This window comes from Camelus ferus, chromosome 5 (assembly GCF_009834535.1).
Source record: "Camelus ferus isolate YT-003-E chromosome 5, BCGSAC_Cfer_1.0, whole genome shotgun sequence".
Taxonomy (NCBI): domain Eukaryota; kingdom Metazoa; phylum Chordata; class Mammalia; order Artiodactyla; family Camelidae; genus Camelus; species Camelus ferus.
In genome coordinates this window covers 62,656,029-62,677,034 of record NC_045700.1, presented here as the reverse complement: position 1 = coordinate 62,677,034, position 21,006 = coordinate 62,656,029, and the positions used below count along the sequence as shown (strand labels likewise).

The following is a 21,006-nucleotide window of genomic DNA, read 5'->3' as shown; positions in this document are numbered from 1 at the left end:
CACTATAGGCTAGTTTTGATCAAATCATTTTCCAAGTAATTTACCTTAAGCTAGGAGTATTCTTGGAATCATTTTTTCCCCCGCAGATATCACAATATGCCGAGTTCTGCTTCTTATGTAAATATTGGCCAAACATCGTCTTTAACAACAATCCCTGTTTGAGTGGTTGAACCCACTCAAACATTGCTAAGACCTTTCACTAAGCTGTTGAAGACTGCTTAGTGACTCTAGTGTCAGGAAAAGAACTTAGAATGAATATGTCTCTTGTCTAGGTCAAGACGAATGTCAGGGCCAATGAAGGGTGAAACATGATGATGGAGATTTGAAATGAAGGGCTGGGGCAACAGGTGCTTGGCATGAGACACTGAGAGACAGGAACGAAGAGCTGTGAAGCACCAAAGACAGCAATCACGCTGAACGTTGACGAAGAAAAGCCTCCGGCTTCTCACCACCAGAGAAAGAGATCTTACACACTTAGAATAGTTTCAAAGTAGTATCAGAAGAGATGCTGAAGTTTGGAGCATATTTTTGTCTAAACAAATCACTTTTCGGAGCCCAGTGAAGCAACAGGAACCTATTGAATATGCAGAAACAGGTACACGTGTTTTGTCAGTGTGTTGACACCAAGGGAAGCTAAAATCAAAACAATAGAGAGAAAGAGAACTAAGGTTTCTAAGCATCCTTTCTGTGAAAGGTACTGTGGCTGACAAGTTTCTGACTACTCCTTAATGCCTAAAACTAACACTGTGAGGTGGGATTTTCCTCTCACTTTTAAAGATAAAGAATCCGAGTCTCTGTGAGACGTTCAGAGTGTTAAGTGGCGATACGACATTTAAGCAGATTTTTCTGTTTCCACATCCATGCTCTTCGACATACATTGAGTCAATTACAGGTGGCCTGTCCATTTCTAAATTAGATCATTTATTTGACCATTACTGAATAATGCCAAAGGAGGGTTAAGAAATTTAAACGTTAGAAGGCACTGTTACTCCGGCGTACTATTTTAATTAAAAGCCATCGTGTACTTGAAGGCAGACATTCAGATGTAATGCTCAGATATGACATTGTTCAAATGGTCCATCAATTCAGATGTTGTATCTCCTAGACTAACATTTTATTTTATTTTTAGTCCAGCAGAATTCAGTAAATTTAATATATCCATTAGGTTATTAACACAGGGTCCCAAAATAACTTAAGCATTTTACTTTTTGCTTTTTTTTTTTTTTTTGGCTTGTTTGTTTTTGTCCACATCTCAAGTAATAATCTAATTGAGATGACTCAGTACACAGTTAACCAATTAGAATAACCACAAAATATTAATTAAAAGCATTAATACATAATTGTGTAGGTCTGAAAATATATATCATGTTTGACTAACATTTGAAAAATACGAATTGCCTATTTGTATCATCTCCAAATTTCACCTACTCTAAAGAGATATTCTCATAATTCATCAAATGAAAATTCAAATATTCATTGTGAAAGCTGGTGAGAAAAAAAATGAACATATCCAGGTGTTAAATTTGTACCTGGGTTATCATCATTATAAGTAGAATATGGATACTAAAATAGATGTAAGTACACTTAGCTATGTCTCAAAGACTCCTCCATATCTACAATATAACACATAGATGAAATTGTATAATATTGTCCACCATTACTAACAGACAAGGTCATTTTATAAATTATAGAAGGGAAGAATAGTGGTTTTTATGTTCCATTATAATGAAACAACCTTTAGATTTTGGCCAGATAGGTGACTAAATAAGTAGGAGTTTATCACCTTAAGGTTGTAAATATATTAAATATCGGTTTGAATTTTGAATGGAAACAGTTGGATAAGAAGGAGCTGATAGAAAAAAATCAGAACATCATCACTGAGAATGATTAATAAGAACCACAGCCACATGCAAATGACCTTACAGAGCAAGTAATAATAAATTCTCTCCAGTTTTGTCCTCTGATGCAGCAATGTCATTCCCAAAGGAGACGATTATATGATTAAAGGGACACACTGATGGAAGTGTGGTCTCTCCCCTGACCAGAAAAGGATGACCCAGTGTCATAGGGCACCTTCAGCTTGCCAGGACAAGTTCCTTACTCCCGTTTAGATCGGGCAGCATATCCTTAGTCTAGGGACCTGCCTCTTCTCCACCCTGCCCCACCTCACCCATAATGGACCACGAAAATGTGAGTGGCAGCAGTAAGACAAGTTTTTCTGTCATTAACCCTTACATATGACATTCCTCCTGTTAACAGAACATCCCTTTTACACAAAGATAGAGTTTGCAGGAGACATACATACTGTTGCAAAGGCATACTATTCTAAAGTCAACACAGCAAAAAAAAAAAAAAAAATTTTTCAGGAGGAACACAAAATATGGATATATCAAAAAGCTTTGAAATTTCAATCTCGAAAATCCTCATTATAACACTAGTACTTGTCATTTATCTTGTTGAAAGCACTTAAGAATAAAATTTTGCTCACAAAGAAAATTCACAATAAACTAGTATTGTCCTTGTAATGATTTACCATTAAGTAAAGTCGGCATTAGACAAAATGATGATCCAGAAGAAAGTTTATTCTCAGCATCTTCCTCATCTCAAAGCTCTTTTACACCCATATGTTTCCGTCCAGGCTCCTAGTGTGTTCTTTTCATTTCTCGTCCCAACTAAACGTTTATTTCTTATAATTCAATCAAAAGCTTATCTGTTCTCTGTCTCACTCCTTTCCTTCTCTCCAGGAGACATTAAGTGAATGGAAGTTATTTGGATCAAGGAAGTGCGAGGAGGTTGACTTGATGTTGTGCTACCATTTCTTGGTATCTTTAATGAACTAGAACATTGTTTCTCAAACTTTAATAGTCCTCAGAATCACTGGAGGGATCCTTAAAACATATACAGGTGTGCCCTAGTCACAGAATTCTCATCCATTAGGTCTCAGGTGAGGCCCAAGAATATGTATTTCTAAAACACGTACGCAGGTGATGCTGATGCTGCTGGCCCCTTAAGAACGGAATTAAAAGTCTAATTCACTACCGCAGGTAGGCAGTGAGATACGTCAATACTCAGCAGGCTTTCTATTTCCCCTCATATCACACAAGATAAGTCTAAAATTAGGGTCAGCCCTGGTAGCCCTACCCTTAATATAAGATTCATTTTTTTTAAAGTTTATCATCAGCTTGCTTTGTACAGCACATAAACAAAAAACATAAAACAAATGACTTTCCGAAACACAAAAACAATCTTGCCTGAAGTTAACTGCAATGCTTGCTTGCTACTTTAATCAGGTCGCCTAGAACACCGAGCTATTTTAAGGTATTATTGTAGAACAGATTTTATCCCCAATTCCGCTTTATATAAAGAGTTGAACAGTTAGGTGTCTCCTGTCCTTCCTTGTTCATTCTTACACACAAACATAATCGTGCTTACTGTGTTAACTTTTGATTTTCAAAACTGGACTTACACTATTGATCTTCTCCTTTAAAATAAGATCAATGATTCTAAACTGTCTCAAAGAATAATGTTAGCATGTAATTATCAATCATGTAATATATATATACATGTAAATATTTGGAAGTTTCCCAAATTGTCTAAATTTTTCACCATTTATTTGACTGCATTTGTTATTAATTCATATTCAAAAAGAAATTAGTAATAAGTCTTGAACAAATACATATTTTTCCTAAACACTCAAATCATTCTTTTATTCATTTATTAATTATTCATCTTTACTGCTACACAAGAAAATATCATAAGTCTTTCTGGCAGTTTAGAGAATAATATTTTAAAATAATAGTGTTACATTTTGATATGAAACAGGTTAAACAATTCTCACAATCATAAGACCTAGTGTAAGCTCACTCAATATATAAGGTATGTTTAAATGTGGCATAATTTTGATTAAATAACTCTAATATTTTAATAGTGTGATATTAAAAGTGGAAATAAATAATTCTTTAAAGACTAATTTTCTGTGTGAAAGGATTCTTCAAATAGTACATATTGTGGAACAATAACATAATTCAAATAATATAAAAATTTGAAAATAAATTAATTCAATTTTTCTTTAATATAATCAGAGGAAAATCATGAAGAAAACAGTGCTTCCTATGCAGGTTTTAACTGTTATTTTTAGATTCCTAATTTCAATCACTCAGTTTTTCTCTATCTGTTCCATTTCCAAAATTCTTCCTCCTATCATTATTTCCATGCAAGTAGCAATTTAATCAAATACCCTGCTCTTCAGTGAGATAACCATCTTTGAAAGGAAAAAAAAAGGTAAAAATGTTGATGAAAGAATCTATAAATTCTGAGCAATTTGCATTTACCATTATGTCATCAAGTCTATAGCAATCATGTCCAAAATAAATAACATAATCAGCATTCCTTTCTTCAACCAAAATATCTCAATTTTAGCTCACGTCTGGCTAACTATGAAGCTACTTCTAACTTAAAATTATATATTTTATATCCACTATAAATAGAAGAAGCATATAATTTTAATAACCTGACATTAATCTTATTTGTTTCTTAATATTTTAAGGCAATACCTCTAAAATATTTCATATTCCTATATTAAGAAACATCACCACTGAGTGGACTGAAACACATAAAGTCAATAGATATTTTCATGCAAAACACATAGATCATATTAATTTAGATTAAATTAATAGTTTAAACTCCTTTCTCCCACCGTGAGGTAATTAATTACTAATTAGCACAATTTGGTTACAGGCACACATGGTGAAATTCATGATTAAAATCCTTGTACCAAAAGTTTTTCCCACCATAGCCTTTATGAACTCTAAACTACTTGAACTAAACAGGTATCAGTGGGATTTCATGGGCCAGATCACAAAACCAATTCCTTAAAGTGTTTTTGTAGCAAGATAATAATTTCAGATTGCTAGCAATGACCTCTTTCTAATCTTAGGAAAATGTCACTGATGGCATTAAAGCATTCTAAGAAAGAAATACTGATGGCCTTTACTGAGTTACTGAATAAGTCAAAACTGAATTAATACATTTGATATGTTTTCCAAAAACAAGGGATTGTACCAAAAGCTAGATTAGTGGAACTAGATATAATGGTTTGTGGATTTACTGAGCTCTGACGAAAGTGAGAGAGTGTTATGGCAGAAATTTGATGATGTGGTCCACCGTTCACCTGAGACCGTCCAACACAGCATTCTTAAACCTGCTTCATATCTCAGTTTTCAGTCACTGAGCATTTCCTTAGAGCACACTTCTGTTCAGCTGAGATACAGTCATATGTTATCCTTCAGACTGCACTTACAGTATCTCTACACACAGCAAGGGCATCGCAGGGCATCATTTCTCATAAAATGAATAAACAGCAGATATTTAAATGCTTTATAGCGTTCCTCATTGTAATACACATTGCAGAAACCAGACACACGTAAGTCTACATTGATAAGACTGTATTTGCCATCGTGCCTATTTTCCTTACCTGTCAAGTTCTTCAATCCAAGTTCTTGGAGTCCAAAGTTTCCATCTTTTCTGTAGTTTAAAAATATTGCCAAGGCGTAACGGTCCTCATAAAGTTTTGTCCCACGGATAATGCGTAAATTCTCCAGAGGCAGGTAGCGAAACTGATTAAGAGCCACCAGCACGTAGCCCGTGACTTCTCGTATGGACTGAAAAGACACAAAAGATTGCTCGTGTTAAACAAAAAAGCTGTTGGTCAGCATGTTTAGGTAGTTGTCCAGATAAAGATGAGTTTTTTAATTTGAATTTTCAGCTTTTAATTGAATATACTAATTTCCACATCATATTGTACATAATTGCCTTAACATACAAGATCACAAGGGTTAGAATCTCGTTTGAAGTATGAGCTGTATTTTTTTAGGTCATGAATGTGCTTATAGTAAAAAATAATGAGTTTCATTTTATGAAGCATTCTTCAAGCCTGAGATTTGATTATAATTAAAGGAATAAAGATCTCATTCATGGACAGACTAAAATGAGGTAAGAAAACATAACCATCAATCAAACTTTATATTTTAAAAAAAGCATATTGATAAACTTGTCGCAAATAAAACAATGCTGCATTGGATTGTAGACCGGGACAGATTTTAAACTGCTGTGTTAGTGTTTAATGCTATAATTTCAAAGAACAATCACCTTATATATCTCTGGAGAACATACACATATACACACATACACACACACACACACACACACATATGTATAAAGAATATATATTAGATACTGACTATAGTTTCTAATTTGATTATGACCACAGTTTTTATTTTTACTGTCTATTGTTTAGATATAGTTGTCTATAAGTTAATTACTGGAAGATTTATGAGACATTTTAAAGCAAAAAATGTCACAAAAAAGGTTTTAGGCTTTATCTAAAGCTATAGTTTTTAGTAAAATGTAGACAAACATAATGATGGTAATGAACATATATGTTAATTTTGTAAAATTTAAATATAATGCAAAAGTGCTAAAATATTTGATACTATTTAATGTCAATTTCATTTCATTTTAGACCTTTAGATTTCAGATGTCCCTGTGCTCAGTCCTTGGTCCTCTCTTCTTTGTCTACTCTTACTCCCTGTCCTTGTCTTATCCAATTTCAAGGTTGAGGACTTCCAAAATTTTACTGCCAAACTGTACCCTGAACTCCAGAGTCATATCCAACTGCCTGTTCTGCATCTTCACCATCTTTACTTGGATGCCTCATGGATTTCTCGTAAGCACCTATGCAAGACTGAACACCTGTCTTCCTTCCCCAACCCTCCAGAAGCCTTTCTCATCTCAGTTGATGTCAATCCACCCTTCCTGTTACTCAGGCCAAAGTCTTGGGGTCATCTTGACTTTGCTTTCACACACCAAATGCAACCCGTCCTATTTGTTCTGTCTTTAAAGGATTAGGAATTCAACCACTTGGGGTATCCACTGGTATCATCTGAGCCACCATCATTCCTAACTGATTACTGCAGTAGGTCTCCAGGTTTCTATTCCAATGCCTTATGGTGTATTCTCAGTAAATGCTAGCTCTGATCTTTTTAAAATGAAAAGCATATCATGAGGCTTCAATTCTTAAGACTTAAATGTCTCCTAAATCACTCAGAGTGATAATCAAAGTTCTTTCAATGATCAGTCAAAATCTCTATCTGTGCTGTCCAGTACAGTAACCACTTAGCCATACCATCAGCTACTGAGCAACTGAAATGTAGCTAGTATGGATTAAGACGTGTTGTTAGTATAAAATACACTCTGAATTTCAAAGATTACATGTTGAAATGAAAACATTTTAGGTAAATTGATTTACATTAGATATCTTATTAAAGTTGAGTTTACCTGTTTCTTTTGACCCCTTTTATTGTGGCTACGTGACAATTTAAAATTATATTTTTATGGCACTCAATATATTTCTACTGGAGAGTGCTACCCTGTATGATCCGGTCATCATTCATTTTCTGACTCTCCTCTTTTTAACTCTCCACCTTGCTCACTCTATTCCAGTTTCACTGGTTTCTTTACTGTTCTTTCAACACACTGAGCATGGCGCTTCCTTGAGGTGCTCACTGCACTATCAAGGGCCTGAGCTTCTCTCCTTTCGTTATCTTCTCGGTTGATATCCTCACTGCCTTAAAGTTTTTGCTCAAATCTCACCTTCTCAGTTGAGGCCAATCCTGACTGACCTATTTACCATGGCAATCCTCCCACCTTTCTTTGCTCTAATTTTTATCATTTCTACAGTACCTCTCACCCTCTAAAATGCTATATTGTTTATATATTTACTACATTTAGTATTTACAGACTCTGTCTTCACACTCAGGAGAAAAGAAGAGGTTTATGAGTAAAGGAGCAATATCAGTAGCAGTGTTTATTGGAGGGATAAACTCTTTCTGGCTATTACTTAATAAAGCTGTGCCACCTGGCATAGCTTTTGGACTACACATTAGCAGAGGCTGCAAATAATGGAGACCCTAGTGTAAGAAGCATTATAGATAGGAGCCAAGAACAACGACGAACACATAGAGAAAGATCAACTAAACAGAGAAGAGGATGCTCCATGTGCCCTTAGATACACGAGAAAAGTGAAATATAACTAAGAAAATATTTGTATTCACATATTATTTAACGTATATATACACATATATATTTGAATTAATTACATTGTAAAATATACGTACTTCTAAATCCAGAGTATGTATTAAATTATTCTTAGAAACATTTTTGTTATCTTCATAAAAGTTCCAGTTGAAATTAATAGCTACTCACTTATTTGGATTCTGGAATTGAAGGGATATACTGTTTTAATTGAGATTCTAGTGTCCAAAATGAGTCTCTTTCATTATCTGTTCTGCTTATTTATTACTCTCTGGTCTTGCAAAAATAATACATGTAACTTAAACATTAGCTTACCAATCCTTTTCCTGTGGGAACTTTGGGCATCATTGCATGCCAATGCTGAGAAAGCATATGCTCAACTCATTTTAAACAAAGCCACTCGTAAGAAGGTGATATATAATATATTCATAATGAATTATTTGGTAATAACAATGGTGAAGATCCTATTCACCTTATCCCACACATCCCTTCCTCCTACTGAGCAATAATGTAAATATTAAGAGAGAAAAAGATTATAGCAAATCCCTCAACCCAAGATTTATTGCTCTAACCTTTTCTATCTGGAGGTGCTCATGAAACCACAGAATTTTTAAAGAACTATAGGAGACAAAGATAAAATTCTTGTATTTAAAAGCCACAAATATGCCTTGATTTTGTCCTCTTAAGTCTTCTGTTTTCTGGTATTCACGGTCACATTCTCTCAGGTACTCTTAAACTCTTTCTGTGAACAAGTATCCTGAAACATCTCAATAGGAAACTCCATGGCAGATAATGTGAGCTACAATGCATACCAACTGCAAATAAAATTACAGGAAACAACTTAGTAACAGTAGAATCGCTTAATGCTGAAAAGAGTCAGTAACATGGTTATGAGTTAATATTGGCAGCTCACTAGGAAACCTAGGTAGAAAGTCAAGAGATATCTAAAAGTGTCAATTGAGTTTACAATGTCTGATAAGGTCACATAATCAGGTAGTTCTCTACTGTTCCTCTCCTTTCAGCCATTAGGAAGAACCGGAGTACCACAAGCTTTTTAACTGTCTTGAAACTTTTTACAAAAATAAAAACAACTTTTAAACATATAGACTTAGCTATGAGAAGTATAACAGTGAGAAATGTGGGCTCAACTGCCAGGCAAAGCCGGACTCAAAAGCTAGCCTTTATGCTTTCTAGCTTTGTGGTTTTGATCAAGTTATTTATCGTCACTGAGTCTCAGTTATACCTCTCTTATCAAGGTGCAATAACGATTAGAAGATATAAGAAAAATGTTTGGCAGATTACAAGAGTTCAAAAAGTTCTAGCTGTTACAAATACTATTATCTCTCGTAATAGCCAAGATATATGAACTATCTGTGGACAATATGAGTTGAAAACAAAAATAATTATAACATAAGAATCATTGTTTTTAATCTCTTTGCCATGTGACCTTCGGTATGCTTATATCTCACCTCTTCAACTTGCAATTCATTCCTAAATTACAGGATTAGTTCCTTATAATATCATTTCTGTGTATGTTACAGCTGTTAGTACAGACTCTGGCACTGACTAGACATTCAATAATGGCTGTTGAATAAAGAGGAATTAAAGAGTAGAATGCAATGCTTAAGGTCTTTTAAGATACTGTTTTCCATGGAAAATGATTTTATGAACCTTCTGCTAATAAAAAACATTCCTTAAGACAGCACAATCTTGACTTGTGCCCAAGGACCACGATGGTAAATAGAAATCATAAGAATGACTCAGCAAGGAGAAAACCCTGACTCTGGTTCTGGCTTAGTACGTTTAGTCCCAGGAAACCGTCTATTTTGTCAACGGAAGAGTGAATACCCACCTACAGACATCTCTCTCACTCCTTGTGGTGTAAGCGTTGCTGACTAAAACTGATTGATTTCCATTGTCAATGTACACCTCTACAGTTGCTTTCTTCAAGGAGTGAATACATTGATGATCATTAAACCCTTAAATGCTTCAAAGCTCTTCTAACTCACAGGACAATTTGTTCTGCTCATGGCATTTGATGATCAAAATCAAAAGAAATGGAAAAACGAAAGAATTCTGACCAACTTCTCCCACCATATTCTCAATAACCTAGAAAAAAATGCATGGTTTCTTGTGAAGTACAGAAATTTGTAACCATTTTTCCCACATAATATTTTAAGAAAGAAGGTGAAATCTGCAGTTATAAACTTCCCTGGATTTTCATGGGTGCCATTCAATCAGAGATGAGAAGAGATTGTACTGCTTCACTGGGCTTTCAATTTACCTTCAGATCATTCCAGAAAAAATCAGGCTTTATTATTTCTAAACCTCTATTTCATTTCACAACTCTTAAAGCAACTTATTTTTTTTTTTTTTTGTATTTAGTACAATTCCCTTATTCTTTGACTATAGTTGATTTTCTCTAATTTGGTACTTAGTGGGAATAGTGAATAGTTCCTTAAATATTCCTTCATCTACCTGAAGATTCAAGTAATTGCAGTACCTCACATTCCTGAATATTTAATCAGTGTTTAGGGATAATTTAATGCACATTGAAAGCAATGATACATTCTTGGCTAAATGTGTAAATCATTGCTTTCTGGATTTTTTTCCTATTCAAATTACACATCAAATCCTTGTTATTTTTCTTTAATATAAGCAACACTTTGAAACATACCTATTTACTTTTGTTAAGACCTTCTGTAGCAAGTCAAAATAGTTCTGAATTCTCAACTTCTACACCAGTGTCTTACGCACTTACACCCAATTAGATAACATCCACAATTAATACTAACATACTCCATCAGAAAGACATCCACAAATATAATAATGACTACTTATGATCAGCAGACTTGCTATTAAATAAATCTGTAGTATCACAGAGAATAGTGAGGAGCAGAGAACTGTGGGAGTGGGGAATTAGGAGGAAACTCCTTCTGCTGAATGACTATAGAATATATGTGTTCTCTGACAGTAACAAATGTAGTAGCAAATGGTAACCACCTCTCTATCAGTAAGGCTTTCCATTAAGTTTCCCTAGGTAATTAATTTCTGTCCCTGCCCTTACAGCAAGTCTGAGAATTTCTAAAGCAGGGAACATTCTTAACTATAATATAAGATTAAGAAATTCACCAGGAAAAAATTAAGAAGTATATAGCAAACATTACATATTCCTGCTGCATGTAGAGACAGAAACTGATTCACTATATATCTCACTCTCATGTGAAACATCTAAACATTATAGCGTATTTGGTTTTGGAATCTTGCTTTCAGTTTTCCCACTTTCCTTAAAAAATCCAATGATTAGGGCATACAGTCAAAAAGAGATTCAAAGTCTGACCTAATTAGATTAGGAAAAACAGGGTAATGCAAAATATCATGTAGCAGACTACAGTAGATTTGAATTTATGCTCATTTTACAGAGCATGAAATAACACTCAAAGGGCAGAGAACTTAATCTATTTCTTCTCAGCAAAACTGCTATTTCTAGCCACTACCATCCAGTCTCTTAGGTGCCAGTACTGCTACAATTCCTACTTTCTAAGAATCTACAGGCCACTTATTCATCACTGGCCACTTAGCCAGCTTTCAGCTCATGACTTCCTTGCAGTGAATACCACAGTTCCATTGAAAAAAAGAACTACTTAAATCACCTCTCGCAGAATAATCAACCTTTTCTTTGTCTTCTATATCTTTCTTAGTTGACCAGAGGGTTCTTAATAGTCCTCGTTCAGGTCTACATTCCCAACTGGTCCTTCACTTCCTGATCTTATATTGGCTATACTGCTGTGTCATAGACTTGTTACACTATAGTTAGGTTACACAAATTAAATTTGGAGCTTTCATAAATCCATTTACATAATCATACACAAATCTCAATTTTAAGTGTCTATATTTTAAAATATATATATATACTGTTAAAATTTCCACCATCTCTTAAAATATATATTATTTCCATGTGTTTATATACCTATGATTACATTTTAAACCTGAATTCCAAATTAACATTTTAACACCCTTATAATTATTTAAAATATAATATTGAGGCAGGGTATAGCTCAGTGGTAGAGCATGCCTAGCATGTATGAGGTCCTAGGTTCAATCCCCAGTATCTCCATTAAAAAAATACAGTATTAAGATTTATTGCTTCTGAAAGCAAGATGATAAAGTAGGCATATCCTGAGTTCACCTCCTTCCATGGAAACACCAAAATTACAACTACATATAGAACAACTATCTCTTAAAACAAACTGAAGGCTAGCAACTAAGGGTATGAAGAAAAGGACACACTGAGATGGGGGAGAGGGAGCAGAAACGTGGTCTGGCCGGAGCTCTCACCTCTGTGAGATATCACAACCATGAAGGTTTCCCCTGAGGAGTAAGGAGTCTGAACCCATGTAAGGCTCCCCAGCCTGGGGTACTTGCACTGAGAAGACAAGGCTCTATACTCTCTGGCTTTGAAAACCAGCAGAGCACACAAGTGGAAGAGCAGGAGGGCTATGGGAAACTGAGATTCTGTTCTTGAAAAGATTGCACACAAACATCTTGGCAAACCATGACCAGAAACCTACAACAGATACACAAAAATAAAGGGGAAAAAAAAAGGAATGTAAACATAGCTCTAAGAAAGTCATCAAATCACAAAGGAATAGAACAAGAAGAAAAGAACAGAGGGAAACTACAAAAACAACCAGAAAAGAACACAATGGCAATAACTATACCTATCAATAATTATGTTAAATATAAATAGATTAAATGCCCCAATCAAAGGCGTAGGGTGGCTGAATGGAGGGAAAAAACAGAACAAATAAATAAACAAACAAACTAAAAATCAAAATAGGACCCATATATGTGCTGCCTCTACAAGACTGACTTCAGATCTAAATATACGTACACACAGACTAAAAGTGAAGGGATGAAAAAAGATACTCTATTCAAAGAAAAACAAAAAGAAAGGTAGAATAGCAATACTGTATATTAGACAAAATACAATTTAAAACAAAGGCTGTCACAAGAGACAAAAAAAAAAGCATTACATAATGCACTCAACACAGGAGCACCTAAACACATCAAGCAAATACTAACAGACATAGAGACATTGATAGAAAATAATAGTAGAGGATTTAAACACCCAATAAACATCAATGGAGAGACCATCCAGACAGAGGATCAACAAGAAAACATTGGTCTTAATTGACACATTAGACCACATAGACTTAATAGGCACATACAGAGCATTCCACCTCCAAACAGCAGAATAAACATTACTTTCAACTGAACATGGAACATTCTCCAGGAAAGATCATATGTTAGGCAAGTCTCTTTATATTTAAGACTGAAATCATATCAAGCACCTTTTCCAATTACAATAGTATGAAACTAGAAAGCAATTACAAAAACAAATAATGAAAAAAAAAAACCCACAAACATATGAAGGCTAAACAACATACTACTAAACAAACAGTGGGTCACTGAAGAAATCAAAGAGAAAATTAAAAAAAAATTTTTTTGAGACAATTGAAAATGGAAAGACAACATTCCAAAATTTATTGATCACAGCAAAAGCAGTTCTAAGAGGAAAGTTTATAGCAATGCAGGTCTACCTTGAAAAGCAAGACTTATCTAAAATAAACAATCTAACTTGCATCTAAAGGAACTAGAAAAAGAACAAAGCCCAAAGTTAATAGAAGGAAGGATCAGAGTAGAAATAAATGAAATAAAGACTAAAATACATATAGAAAAAAATCAATGAAACTAAGAGCTGGTATTGATAAAGATAAACAAAATTCACTTTGGCCAGACTCATGAAGAAAAACAGAGAGCTAATTAATAAAATCAGATATAAAAGAGGCAAAGTTACAAATAACATCATTAATATACAAAGGATCATATGAGATTACTATAAAAATTAAAAGTCAACAAATTGAATAACCTAGAAGAAAATATTAAAATACCTAGAACTACACAATCTTTCAAAACTGAATCAAGAAGAAATAGAAAATATGAATAGAATGGTCATTAGTAATGAGATTGAATCAGTAATCAAGAAAACTTTCAATAAAGATAAGTCCAGGACCCAAAGGATTCACAAGTAAATTCTACCAAACATTAAGAAAGAGTTAATATCTATCCTCAAACTTTTCAAAAAGTAGAAAAAAAAGGAACACTTTCAAACTATTCTATGTGGCCAACATTACCCTGATACAAAAACCAAATAAAGACACTGAAAAAAAAAAATTACAGGCAATATTTCTGTTGAATATACATATAAAATTCATCAACAATATATTAGCAAACCAAATTCAATAATCTCTAAAAAGGATTATACCTTTGATCAAGTGGGATTTATTGCAGGGAGGGAAGGATGGTTCAATACAGCTAATCAATCAATGTGATATACCACATTAAGAAAAGGAAGGAGAATAAATCAAATGATCATCTCAGTAGACACAGAAAAAACATTTGACAAAATTCAACATTCGTTCATGATTAAGAACTTTCAGTATTTGCAATAGCCAAGATATGGAAACAACCTAAGTGTCCATCAACAGATAAATGGATAAAGAAGACATGATGCATATGTATAATGGAATATTACTCAGCCATAAAAAGAATGAAATTTTGCCATTTGCAACAACATGGATGGATCTAGAGGGTATTATGCTTAGTGAAATAAGTCAGGGAAAGAAAAACAGATACTGTATGTTATCACTCATATGTGGAATCTAAAAAATAAAACAAACAAATAAGTATAGTAAACAGAAACAGACTCACAGACACAGAGGACAAACTAGTGGTTACCAGTGGGGAGAGGGAAGGGAGGAGGTGCAAGATAGGGGTAGGGGATTAAGAGGCACAACTACCATATATAAAATAAATACATTGCAAGAATATATTACACAGCATAGGGAATATAGTCAATATTTTATAACTTTAAATGGAGTATGATCTATTAAAAATACTGAATCACTCTGTTGCAAACCTGAAACTAATATATTGTTATAAATCAACTATACTCATTAAAAAAAAAACAAACACTGTCAGCACTTTCGTACATCTGAGACATGGATCAAAGCATTATAATATTTATCTAATTGTACATGTGATGAGTATTTTCCTCCACAGAGAATCAAACTGGTTAGGCAGTGCAGCCCAATGTTTATACTTGGGTGCTGCAGTCTAACAGATCCTAGTTTGATTCTTATCTCCTTTACTTATTGACCTTGCAAGAGTTATTTAATCTTAATTTCTCTTCTGAAATACAGGGAAAAAATCTTCTAAATGATTAAAAGTTGAAGATCTTCAAAAGATAATCAATGTCCTCAAAATATTATTGTTAGTTCAATTATACAAAATTTACAAATATTTTGTGTATTTTAAGAATGGTAAATAATATGGAAGCAAATATATATTTGACATGAAGTTGATTAATTAAATAATTGGTAGTACAACGTGCAAAAAGTTGTGAACTCCAGTCAGACTGCCTGATGTGGGCTGAATTTTGACCCATCAAATTTGTATGTTAATTCCTAACTCCCAGTATACTAGAATGTGACTCTCAGTTAGGGTCTTTACAAAGGTAATTAAATTAAAATGAGGTCATTAGCCCTAATCCAACGACTGATATCCTTAAAAGAAGAGAAATTTGGAACACAGACACAGATGCAGGGAAGATGATGAAAAGAGACATGAGCAAAAAACGGTCATCTACAAGCCAATGGAAAACAGAAGGAAGGAAGGAAGGAAAGAAAGAAGAGAGAAAAGAAAGAAAGAAACAGCCCTGCTGACAACTTGATCACAGAGTTCTAGCCCCAAGAATTGTGAGAAAATAAATTTCCACTTAAGCCTCCCAGTCTGCGGCACTTTGTTACGGCAGTCTAGTAAACTAACACACTGCCTAAGTGCACAATCTAGCATTTAGCAGCATTATGTTGTGTGAATTATTTGTCCTTCTGTGCCTCAGTTTCTTCATCTGTAAAATATTGATATGAAGTTCCCAAATTCCTAGATTATTTTGAGAATTAATTCCCTGTAAGTTGTTTAAGAAACGGTCTGGTTTATTGTAGGCTCTCAATATTAGCTGTTACTGTTTTGTTGGTTTGTTTGTCTGGTTGGGTTTTTTTTTTTGTTTTTTTTTTTCTGAATCCAGTATCTTTACTCGTCTTCAACATGCTGCCTTTGTTGCACAGTGTATATAAAACTGTGTTTCTCTATCTAAAGGAATAACTATGCATTACCAGAATTTAGATGAGAAAACTGCTTGATACCATTGCAGTCTACAATTGAGAGTGACAGCTTCATGTCTGAGGTCTTTTATAAATGTGATTTTTCCCCTCTCAAAATTTAAAGGAAGAATATGGGCCTTTATGAAATGATGTGTGACAACAGCTGCCTCGTTTGAAAAGCCTATGGGAAACGACCTTTGAGAATGTGGAAGTTAGAGGTGATTGCTTTTGTTACTAGTCTGTTTTTATTTTTAAATGAAAAGGGTGAGCAATTTCAGAAACAGTAGAGCCAAAGTATCAGGCTTGGATTTGACAAGACTGCCAAGATACTCTTTAATATCTGTGTAAATATTTGCCTGTGAAAACAGAAAACAAAGGCTTAATTAATTTATAAAGAGTAAATACTTGCTTTAGTCATTTCTTCAGTGACAATAGGGTCTTATGTTATTTATGATGTTCTTAATATTCACTTCAAACCAATACAGCTGGTATCTATACACACCTGTAGGTACAGTCAGGACTACAGACATAACATGAATTGAGATCAGGGTCTTGAGACTAAGTCCTAAAATGCTTTTCATATTTAGTCTCCTTATGCAAGTCAAAACTTTCTAAGTGGCTGTTAATTATTTCTAATAATTATATTAACTCATATTTATTTAGTGTTTTCTGTATGTGAAGCATTTTTATAGGTCTTATTTTTTTTCCTGTTCACATCAACTCTTTGATTTAAATATTGTTGTCTCCATTTTATAGATGAAGAAACTTAAGTTAAATAATATGCCCAAAGTCACATAAACAAAAAAGTGAGTGGGGAAATATTAAAAAACAAATCTGTCTCTTTCCAGGGTTCAAAATCATTTCAGATATAACTTTCAGAAAAGTGGTGTCAGTTAGCCCCTGAAAAGTAACATTCATTGCAATATGGTCTAAAATTGTGACTTAAAAATACCATATTTTATCAGTCTCCCAAGGCAATAGAAATGAAAGCAAAAATAAGCAAATGGGACCTAATTAAACTTATAAGCTCTTGCACAGCAAAGGAAACCATAAGCAAAGCAAAAAGACAACCTGCAGATAGGGAGAAAATATTTGCAAATGATGCAACCAACAAGGGTTTAATTTCCAAAATATATGAACAGCTCATATAACTCAATAACAAAACAAACAAACAAATAATCAAAAAATGGGCAGAAGACCTAAATAGACATTTCTTGGAAGAAGACATACAGACAGCTGATAGGCACATGAAAAGATGCTCAACTTCACTAATTATTAGAGAAATGCAAATCAAAATTACATTGAGGTATCACCTTACATTGGTCAAAATGGTCATCATTAAAAAGTCTACAAATAATAAATGCTGGAGAGGGTGTGGGAAAAAAGGGAGTCCTTCTGTATTTTGTTAGTTGGAATGTAAATTGGTGCAGCCACTCTGGAAAATAGTACAGAGGTTCCTTAAAAACTAAAAATAGAGTTGCCATATGATCCAGCAATCCCACTCCTGGGCATATATCCAGAGAAAACTCTAATTCAAAAAGATATATGCACCTCAGTTTCATAGCAGCACTATATACAATAGCTAAGACATGGAAGCAATCTAAATGTCCATTGACAGAGGAATGGACAAAGGAATAATACACAGCCATAAAAATGAAATAATGCCATTTGCAGCAACATCGATGCACCTAGAGATTATCATACTAAGTGAAGTAAATCATAAAGAAAAAGATAAATAGCATATGGTATGACTTATATGTGGAATCTAAAATATAATACAAATGAATTTATTTACAAAATAGAAACAGAATCACAGACATAGAAAACAAACTTATGGTTACCAAAGGGGAAAGGGGATAGGTGAGGGATAAATTAGGAGTTTGGTATTAGCAGATACAAACTATTATATATAAAATAAACAACAAGGTCCTACTGTAGAGCACAGGGAACTATATTCAATATCTTATAATAAACCATAATGGAAAATAACAAGAAAAAGAATATATATATATATACACATACACACACACACACACACACATATATATACATATAATTGAGTCACTTTGATGTACACCAGAAACTAACACAACACTATAAATCAAATATACCTGAAAAAAAAAAGAATTTCACATTCTAAGTTCTTTTTATGAAAAAAAAATTATCTAAGCTAGAATACCTATCAAAAGTAACTGCAACATGATTCATATATTTCTAAATTCAAAATATATTAAGATGTACAAAAAGTAAACCTAAAATTTTAAAATAGCATTCTCCTAGGTGCCAAGAAGCTAGAGGTCTTTTCAAATGAATTTGCAGAATCAAATGAGATTCTGTACATGAATTCATGATGTAAATATGACAAAACAATCCTAGTGCAAAAGGGTTGAGTGTCACTACCAGATGGAAAAAGAAAGTCATTTGAATTTGGAGAGCTACTGCTTAGCTGTATGACCTACATCATAGTACTTGCCTAAACATATGCTTTCTTAATCAAATTTTTAAAAAAGAAAATTAAGGACTGTTATTTTTGTTTAATTTGGAAACTAAACAAATTTATACTTAAAGAAATTGGCACATAGTAGTTATTTAATAAATATGCACTGACTTCTTTCCTCAAAAAAAGTCCTTAAGTCTCTGCTTTTAGCTTCATCCATCTACCCATCCAACCATCCATCCATCCATCCATTCATTCATCCAATTATTTATTACTTAAATGTTTATTGTCGACCTACTACGTAAGAAGCACTATTCTAGGTGCAGGAGACACACTGGTGCTTAGAACACACATGGTCCCAGCTCTCATGGTGATTACTTTCTTCATCACTTCCAGTATTAGTCCAACAACTAGATTGGCACTAAGAAAAAAAGTTCAACCAAGAAAAATATGAAGTGACTTGAAAGCTAATTCTTCTCTCTTTGTTTCTTTAAACATAAATTGTTATTTTATAACCTCATGCATTAAACATCTCTTTATCTTGTATAAAGTTACCCCATACTCTGTCACACATTGCTCCCTTCCATTTCTGAGAAAGAATCTGCATTTTCCTTTTAACACAATTTCATACACTTGTGTATGCATCTGTGTGTGTGTGTGTGTGTGCGCATGTGTGTTTTCAGCAGCCTCAAATAAACAACTTCACCACTATACATTCCACATTCTTTTATCCCTTTACTGGAATTTTACAGTGAAGAAGTCACCAGTGTCTTCTAAGATAGCACAGACATTATCTACAAGGTAAAAAGCATGTTGATTCCAAAATCGTTTTTAGAGATCATGTTTTTTTGCCTATTTTTGATTTCATTCATTCAACAAACTATTTATAATGTGTTAGAAACTATGTTTTGCTTTGGGGTTAAGGACCTATCATCTAGTTTGTGGTTTTCAAATATGCTTTCTTGAAATTCACTTTGAAATATGCCTTCTTTTCAGATTTCATAAAGAAATTTCAGCTTCTGGGTCTGGAGCAAGAAATTCACGTGACGATCTGAAGCATTTCATTGTACCAGGCAGTGAGGATACCATCACAAATTACTAAGGTCGGGTCAAAAGGGTTAAAGAACCAACTGAAAGAGACCCTTCCTGGCTACTAATTGAGGAAGTAGAATTTCAAAAACAATCATAATAACAAATGATTGAGTCTTATGAAACACATTTAAATCTATGAGAACATAATATTAAATGAAATTAATCAGCACTTTTGGATAATAATATTGAACCAATTTATTTTCTTAAAATATTAGAAAATAATCAAGTGTCTGTCCTTTTTTCTATATGAGTTGTAACAGTGGGTAACCAAATAACAGATTAAAAGCAGCACATCTTTATAAAGTATTTCAACTAATAAATAAGAAAAAAGTTAAATGAGTATTAATCTATTGGTTTATTAAGTGTAACCAATATAGCATACTGATGTAAGATGTAAATGACAGAGGAAATAGTATGATCTATTTGGAAACTATACTTTCTTTACAATTTTCCCACAAACCTAAAACTTCCAAAAAGACAATTTATTTTAAAAATTAGAGCAGTATTATTCTGAATGTTTTTCATGAATTAATGGTTGTAGGTATGTAGCAACAGTGACTGGTCATTGCAAATGATATCACAGTAATAGAGAAGATGAATATGAAGCAATTTTCCATGGTTCTTCTGCATGGTTTATATCAGCCTTTGTCCCAGACTACCTTTTTTCAAGGATGAATGGAGCAAACAGCACTGGAATATAATGATAGTTTTTCCTTCCAGGATAGAGGGCAAATTTGCAAGCAAGCCTCTTTCAAAGATTGAGATTTCCTATGCTCAGAATTCCCCCCCGGTGGCACAAGTCCATTTCATGTACAATATGTACCTGTGTGCACTTCCCAGTCACCCCCACGGGACCTGCTCCAGGAGAAAGGGGAAACAATGTACACATGAAGCTCATGCTGACCATGCTGTGCCATGGTGTCTGGAGTCTTCTGCCGACACACGTGCCAGGCTAACTCGTTAGCTTGTAAACAGGCTAAGACCTCAAAACTCTCAACAGTGCCCATAACAACTAGGTCATTATGTACCTCTGGCTGAACACACCACCACCTATGGTTTCACTAAAGGAATTGAACATGAATATGACAAAGTCTCTGGGTCCAGCTGCTGATTTGGAGGAACTGGAGAAGGCAGAAGAACGTGTTGAACTCTACCATGAAT

General features: G+C 33.9%; 1 protein-coding gene across 6 annotated transcripts in view; it reads right to left on the bottom strand.

Annotated features, from left to right (window-relative positions):
* Positions 1–21,006, bottom strand: part of ERBB4 (erb-b2 receptor tyrosine kinase 4) — a 982,069-nt gene that overhangs the window by 448,410 nt on the left and 512,653 nt on the right. For all 6 annotated transcript variants that reach the window (XM_032479938.1, XM_032479940.1, XM_032479941.1 and 3 more), the window contains exon 3: positions 5,474–5,660. In XM_032479938.1, coding sequence (XP_032335829.1) covers positions 5,474–5,660 — 187 coding nt within the window. The remainder of the gene's footprint in view (positions 1–5,473; positions 5,661–21,006) is intronic.